The following is an 8260-nucleotide window of genomic DNA, read 5'->3' as shown; positions in this document are numbered from 1 at the left end:
CTGTACCCCGACTGTTTGTTTAATACATCACGAGTCAAGAAAGGCTCTTGGACGAGTTCAAGGTTACTTGGTTTCCCCCTGTGGTGCTCGGCTTCACTGTATGATGACAGGATTTTGCCACAGAGAGGGTGGTCTGCCTTTCCCAGTGGAGCTGAGGCTGGTCTTTGGGGGAAAATAGGACACAGAAGTGCTAATAATAGCAAAATAATGCAAATGCAAAGTCATATTTTTCTTTTTAAACAGATTAAGGAGTTGACAATGGGAGTGGAAATGAGGGAAAGCTGTTCTTTTAAGCATCTTTTTGCACCATGATCCTCATTTCACGGTACTTTTTGACCTTTTTCTTATATTTTGACGCCTCTGTAAACTGAAGAGAGTTTGAAAAAAGAATTGTGAAATCTTGTTTTTTTGGCCTCCCAGGTCGACTCTCAAGGAGAAATGCAAATAAATAGAGCTATCTGTGTCTGCCTGGTCAGATAAGAGCCAGAGGCTATTCATAGCTTGACAGCTTGACTCTCCTTGGTTCCCCCCGAAGATAACAGACTTCATTGCACCACACCAGTGTCTTATGACATTCCTTCCTGATTTTAAGCGCAGAAAAACCACTTATTGTTTTGAAAGTTGTAGAGCAAATGATGCTAAATGTATGGATCTGTCTAGAGGCGACATTGTGTTTTGCAGAAGTATTTAGATCACTGGAACTCAGCTGGAGTCTGGTGTTCACTGCTTTGAAGTGCCACATTACCACTCCTGTCTAAAGACCTCAGTGAGGTGAATCATTAACCTAGACCGTCCCATTCCTTGTGCTGAATCAGCCGTTCCCTCGATCCCACCGAGACCTCGCTTATATTTTTTCTTCCAAAAACGTTCACATCTACTCAAGTGCTTGTCAATCAGCACCATGACTGGAAGTCACAGCAAACTTGACTGCAGTTTTCTCCTGATCTGTCTATGTTTAATACACTTGCAGTACAGTGTATATATGGAGGCTGTCAAGGGGGATGGCCCAGCGCTGCCAAGACAAGACTGTTGTGAAAGTATTGAGCTTTTGGAAGGAATGCAGTGACAGGTCTGGACCTGAACTTCCGCATAAAGCAGGAAGAAGTCAACAGTCGAGAGAGCCAGATGCAATCAACATCAACACACCCAAATCTGCCTGTATGTGACTTGAGCTTTATTAGAGAGTAGTATTTAGGGCTGGAACTGACGTCCATGAAGCTGTTATCTTGAAACTAACCGCTGAAACAAGGATTAATACATTTTAAAAAGGTGAGTTACATCTCTGCTAAGTTGGATGTTGTACCTTCAGTTAACGGTAAACACCCATAGCTGCTTTCCTCTGAGCGTACATGACTTTGACTATATGAATCCTTGTTGGGCTGTCAAATAAATGCTGGATGACCATACAAATGTTCATAATACAGACTGAAAATCTTAGACATCCTGTCAAATTTTGTGATTTAAACCCTCCTCCTAATACGATACAGACTTTTAAAAGTTGTGAAATTATGTTATGATAGTAGAAAAATGAAACAAAACATCCATTGTCACCCAAGATGTTTTTTTTACTCACGGTATAAGGCTTAATTAGGTTGCTCTACAGCGATAAGGCAGTCATTGGGCTATTTTAATATAATGAAAAGGGTGTTAGTTAATCTGCTTTCCAACTGGGTGGACCCGGCTCTCTTTTCAGACTGCTGAATGAGTCAATAACCCCATGAAACTGATAGTGTTGGCCTCTTATTTTAAAGCTAATAGTGCTGTCACTGATGATAGGAACATAATCTGCATTTGGCTTTTTGAGATGAGATTAAGTCACAGGAAAAAAAGGACTGGATTACTTATAAAATGCATATCACTGCAAGAGTCTACTTGGAATGCTGGAGTAAAAACCTTTTAGCAGTTCTGATTTTGACTGCTGACGAGGCCAGTAAACGTTGCAATATATGTTTAGACAGACTGCCCAATGACTCATGTGCAGAGGGGATTTTATGTTAAAGAAAAGTAATGAAAAGGTTGAAGGATTCTTATTTTCCCCATGTAAATATAACCTTAGTGGAAATAAGTGTCCATGTTTGATTTCTAGAAAAGCACAAACTCCCTTCAGCAAACACACGATCATACTGTATGTATAAATGTCAGTTATGATTCTTAATGCTCTTCAGTGCTTTGTTTCTGCTGCTGACTCCCTAATTTGCCTACTTTACTGTAGAGTACATCCAGTTCTGTAAACACATCTGCCAAAGACCCAATTAAAGATATTCAAGCCGAGTAAGAGAGGGAGTTTCTATACATTATAGTAAACATGTTGTTGTCTGGTTTCTATTTTCTCATCTGAAACTAGAGTGATGTGTGTGGACTTAATATGTTGAAAAATATCTGAGATCATTTAGGATTCGTTTTCTGGAGGAATGTAGAAGTCGCTTGCATGCAATATTTTTGTCTTTGTCTTTCTTTGGATATCAGAAGCAGAATGGCGTGTTTTTACAATGCATTGTGCGGGTTTGAAAGGGCGCCAGATTTCATGCCAGAGTGTTACCAGTAATATTTGTAAATGCTGACAAATTACATATTTTTAGAGTGGTTTCAGGAAAGAAAATAGAAATGGGGCAAAGAAGCAGCGACATACTTTCATGATTGTCTTCCTTCAGGCTGCAACTTTATCCAAAGTAATGTGAATATGAACCCAAATACTTACTTTGTTCAAAGTTATTCTCTTCATCTCACTTTGCAGAGGACAATCTACACTTGTCATAAGTTTGTGCGATTTAAATAGAAAAGTCAGCTCACTTCAGAGCACTCTAAGCATCAGTAATGGTTCTTTCAAATAGCATTAGTGATTGCCAAACTTTCACTTCCAACTATGAAGGTTTTCCAATATTGCTGATAGAATCTTTTGCATGATTTCACAACAGATCCATGTCATCCTTTATATCTTGAGCCAGTTTTTTTTTTTTAAATTCATGGACATGTTAGGAAATGATCTTATTTGCTTTCTTGCTGAGGGTTCGATGACAAGATTGATACCACTCACATGTCTGTATAAAATATTAAGTTAGAGCCAATAGATAGTTAGCTTAGCTTAGCATAAAGACAGGAAATGAGGGGAAACAGCTAGCATGCTCTGTCCAAATATTTTAAAAAAATCTATTTACCAACACTAACTATTATCCTGTTTGTTTAATCAATAGCCAGGCTAGCTTGGCTGTTTTCCAGACGTTATGCTAAGCTAAGCTAAGCTAATTGCCTCCTGGCTCTAGCTTCATAGTCAACAGTTACGAGTATGTCTACGATATGAGTGTTGTCAATCTTTTCATTAACTCTCAGCAAAAAGGCGAATTTGCTTATTTTTGAAATTTTAAACTATTCTTTTATGTAAAACAACTAGCCTCTACTGATAATCTTACATGGTTGTGATGACACCAGCTTAAAGTTAACACATTTTCTGTGGTTCTCTGTGTTTTGTTAACAATGTCACACCTACAATTTAAAAAAAAAAGTGTAATACTTCCCTAAAGTGTAATGTTGATGGGTGGAGTGAGTGAGACATGAATACAATCGTGCATTTATGTGCGGAAGAAGTAATTATAAACATAACAAAAAAAAGCACAGCAACTTTTGCATCCATCTGCAGATGCCTGTTTGTTTTCAAGGTCTGGCCACGCACTCTCTTTGACTTCTCTTTACTGTACGAGAGTTGAGAGCACTTCATTTAATGCATTTGGTCTCTAAAAGCAGCTGCCAGAGAGTGACCTGACTGACACTAAGTTTTTCCCTTGTGTGACTTTAAGAATACACATTATAGACGGTCACAGTTTTTACGTGTTCTATGTGGGTTATTATAGTGAGGTCTGTTGATTTGTGGTTGTCATGACACTACAGAAAATATGACACCACGGGAAGAAAAGGTGAACGAAAATAATTAAGGAGTGGTTATAATAATAGTTTTTTTTAATGCGTTTTATCCCAAGTTTTGCATTTTTGAGACAGCAATTGCTAAACGTTATGTTAGAATAGAGAAGATCTTTATTGTCATTGTTTTCAACAATGAAACACAGTTTAGCAGCTGCCAGAATGACAGTATAAATAACAAATATAAAATAGCAAAATTGAAATCAAGATAAATAACACATTGTGAGGTGACACTATATACATATTGTTTCATCATTATGCAGAATGTCGCACACATAGGTCCATGTAAAGACCATTACAATGTGACATCATGTGAAGGTAACAGCAGCATTAATGTCACAGGTGGCTGCTCGTGTCACAATTTCCTAAACGATTTCAACATTGCAAGTGGCAGGAAGTACACCCTCTACCACTTCCTCCTAGGGCAAACCATTCTTGTAAAGGGGTGGAGGAGTGGGCCCACATGCTACAACAGTTAGAAAGACCCACACTTACACTAGTCATATAGGAATAACTGCATGACATGCAAAGACATTTAGTCATTCTGGAAAATACGTAGTTTTTTTTATCTATAGCACAAACTCATTTATTGAATGAGAAGATACCGTTTTCATAAGCTTTAAACCATACATGCACACGCCATCTGTTAGATGTTGGAACAATATTGATTCATTTCACGTTCAAATGAGAAACATCATGTCACAGCACTGTATGAACTCTTGCCTGGAACACAATCAATCACTCTTGTCTCCTCCGCAGGGTGACTGAGGGTTTGCCCCGAGTTTCTTATTATGCTTTTGATTAAATCTCTGAAGACCTTTTCTTTTGACTAAACAGATTCCAAAATGTGATGAGTAAAAGCAGAGAGTTACACTTTGTTTGAGATATTTTAATATATTGTTTGTACCATAACAGCAGGGGGGAAAAGTGAAGACTGAAGATTTTGTTATGTTAACATTTTTCTGAGGGAGAGAAAATTGGTTGCGTTAAACCAATGAAATTAATTAGTGGGTGGAGCTATTTTAGTTATTAGGTTAGTGGCTAACGGTACAATAACAAGCAGGCCTATAAAAAAGTGGGTAAAAAGTGTGCAGCCACTATGAGGTCTGGTGTCAAATGTCAAAATAACCCATATATTGTTTCCTTAACTTTAACCACACCAAACGTTTACCTGACCCCAGCTTCTTCTATAACCAGAACACAACTTCATATAAAATAGACTTTATTAATCCCACACTGAGGAAATTCCTGTGCGGTTTTAATAAAGTCTATCTTATCTTATCTTATATTCAAGTATAAGTTATCAAATATTGCAGCTAAACATAGCCATGATTAATCATTATGCAACAACCCAAGAGTTTTGCAGACCAATCGTGATTTTGTGCAACAAAATTAGTAAAGCCGCAGTAAGGTATCTCGGTTAGCCGTTACTGTTCTTATAAAAATACAGCCAAGCTCATAGCTAGACTGCTCTGAAGTCATAAATACTATTGTCTTGAATGAACAAGTTTCTGTTTTATTCATGTTTTGTTCTAAACTTTACACAAAGTATTTGGATATGAATTAAAGTAAGTAAATTAAGTATTGTACAACAATGAAAACTGGGTTTGCCCTTGCTGACAAAGTAGGAAAGCTGAGGCTGATCATTGATGCAGGTATTTGGTCATAAACCAAATAAAAAATTTCACTTGATGATGGCACAAGATGAAAAGAATTTTGAGATATTTTACTAGATAAGAGAAAACTTTGACTTCATGGAGGCACAGGAGGAAAAGTCAAAAGTCAATGGAATTCATCTTCTGAATGAAACACCAAAATAAAACTAAAACAGCAGAGTGGTTCAGCAGTCAGTGCAGCTATAATTTCTTTTGAATGTCTTTAATCAGAATAGTATACCCTTACAGACTCAGTCACTTTCTGGCACGCTGATACAATACAGCACATTACATTTCTGGAATTAGTGAAGTTAAAACCCCATCAAAGCCCCACTGTGACTGAATGAACTCCCACTGACACCTTCCCACTACTGGTCATGTTCCACTGTAAGAAAAACAGGGACTCTGTTTTGACTGCACATTCTAGCCCATCATAACATTTGCTCTTTAGAAAATGGGGATTCAAAATAATACGTGTGAGAGACAGAATACTGTACATAATTAGAGATTGAAATCTCAAGTGGATCTTCAGAAGTTGGTTTCAGGAAAAACATAGTCATTCCACTGGCAAATTTGCTACTTTAGACAAAAAAATATCAACGATGTCTGGGTTAAACTATATGAATCTGAAGCAGTCAAGTATATGAGCCTTGAAACTTGATCAGCAATCGATAGCTACAATAAGCACAGTATACAGCATGCATATCTTATTACTATCGATCGTCTCAAATTCTTTACGACTTAGCATGTTTCAGGGATACATTTTTGTGGTCATGAATTCTGATTTTAGTTCTTTAGTAGACGGTATTTGAAATGAATTGGTATTGTCCCAATGGTTGAAACAAACGTTGCACATTGCAATCATGGGATTGCATGATTTCAACACATAATGGTATTTAATGATATAAGACTGATTGCAGTGGTGAGTTAGAGGATCTTCCGGCTTAAAATAAAGTAGAAGTTGTGTGAGAGGCCCTGGTCGGTCAATAAAAAAGTACATTTTACGTCTGAGGGGCAGAAAATACAAACATGAAATAATATTTCACTCTCCAGTTCAACATGTGCAACAAGATGCAACACGTTCTGGCGCAAAATGAATGCCTGGAAGTAATGCATTCTTACTTTTCTTCCTTCAGTCTGGGTTGGAGATGTTTTGTATGATAGCATGGCCTCAGGGCACTTAACACAACTGCACACATTTCAGAGTAAAGTACTGTGTCTCACCACAGGCTGTGTAACATGCATGTGTATTTAACAGTTGTTTCACCACTCGGATGTGTTTACCTCTTCATTCCGCACATTCCTTCACTGTCATTCGTCATGGCAACCATATCCAATCAATTTAAACTCTTTGCTTCCTTGCAGCACCAATCAATACATTGATACACACGGTGCTCCAACAGTGAACAAACAGTTTTTTGTCGCATGGTAAAACAGTTTACAGTCCGATCTGCATCTGACACTTCTGTTGTTGCTTTAAACAGATGGACGACATTGACGCCATGTTCAGTGACCTGCTGGGGGAGATGGACCTCCTCACTCAGGTGAGCTAAGACGGTTGTCATAACAGCTACGGTCACACAGTTTTATTCGAGCACTTCACTCCACATCTGGCGACTTTTTCTTCTATTTATTTCCCTGGGCCCTATTTAATGAATTATCACTCATTACTTATTATGTAAATCGTATTGTACCTCATTGCTGTTTACTTTTGAGACAGAAATAAATATCTAATACTAGTCTTTATAACATAAAATCTATACGGATAAGGATTGGATTTCTTTAAATGTTTTATTATTATTAGCCCTGCTTTTTTTAATTAACATATGTATTTCCAATCAGTTGCTCAGAGCGGTTTGTAAAAAATGTGCTTACAAATGGCATTGCTGGAATAAAAGCAGGCAAAGGCAAAACAAACATCAAAACTAAAGAAAAAGAAAATGGAAAAGTTAAAAAAGAAATGAACTGGTAAAATGTGAATACATTTTAAAGAGTGGATAGAATCATGATAGCCTAGAGTTGTATATGGAACAACAATAACCTTTTGGTTTCACTTTGTTTCATTGGCCTAAAAAATGATTTGCAATAAGCAGGTGCCATTTCAAAAAAGTTTTTGTCTACAGGTAATTTGAGTATTATTAATATATAAACAGAGCCCAACAGCCCAATTCGAAAAATGACAGGATTTTATAAATATATTATATCTTTGTTTTTGCAATAAAAATAGATTTTAATGAACAATGTTATACACATCTTTCTTGCAACACAGAGTGGACACAACACAATATTTTCTTCAGACTGCCCATGCTTAATTCTCTCACCTTGGATAGACTTTTCTTCTTCGATGACAAACTCAGTAAAACCCACCATCGATCAACAAGACACTCTAGACTGGCAGACACGGGGTGGGGGGGAACACCTTTTGTGGTCATCTAACAACCATAAATTACACTCTCTTCTGCAGGGGAGGTCAAATGGCATGAAGCAGCTAGAAATTACACGTTGTTTTTCTTTGTGAAAAACCTTGCTGACCACTTTGATGTTGTTTTCCAACCCACCCGTCATTTTAAATCACTTCTACTTTGCCAGGGGAGGGCTTAATATAACACATAAAAGCTCTTTTAGGTGTAATACCTAAAAACAGATGTAACATTACATGTGTAAACCTTCTACTTTCTTACATAATGTTTGGG

General features: G+C 37.3%; 1 protein-coding gene across 1 annotated transcript in view; it reads left to right on the top strand.

Annotated features, from left to right (window-relative positions):
• The first annotated feature begins 906 nt into the window (after positions 1–906).
• Positions 907–8260, top strand: part of LOC120552736 (amyloid beta (A4) precursor protein-binding, family B, member 1 interacting protein) — a 29445-nt gene continuing 22091 nt past the window's right edge. The window contains 2 exon segments of the mRNA XM_039790964.1: positions 907–1269; positions 7052–7111. Of these exon segments, the coding sequence (XP_039646898.1) occupies positions 7052–7111 (60 nt within the window). The 5' untranslated portion in view covers positions 907–1269.

This window comes from Perca fluviatilis, chromosome 22, assembly GCF_010015445.1.
Source record: "Perca fluviatilis chromosome 22, GENO_Pfluv_1.0, whole genome shotgun sequence".
Taxonomy (NCBI): Eukaryota; Metazoa; Chordata; class Actinopteri; order Perciformes; family Percidae; genus Perca; species Perca fluviatilis.
Note: the sequence above shows the minus strand (reverse complement) of the source record. Positions and strands in the feature narration are given on the sequence as shown.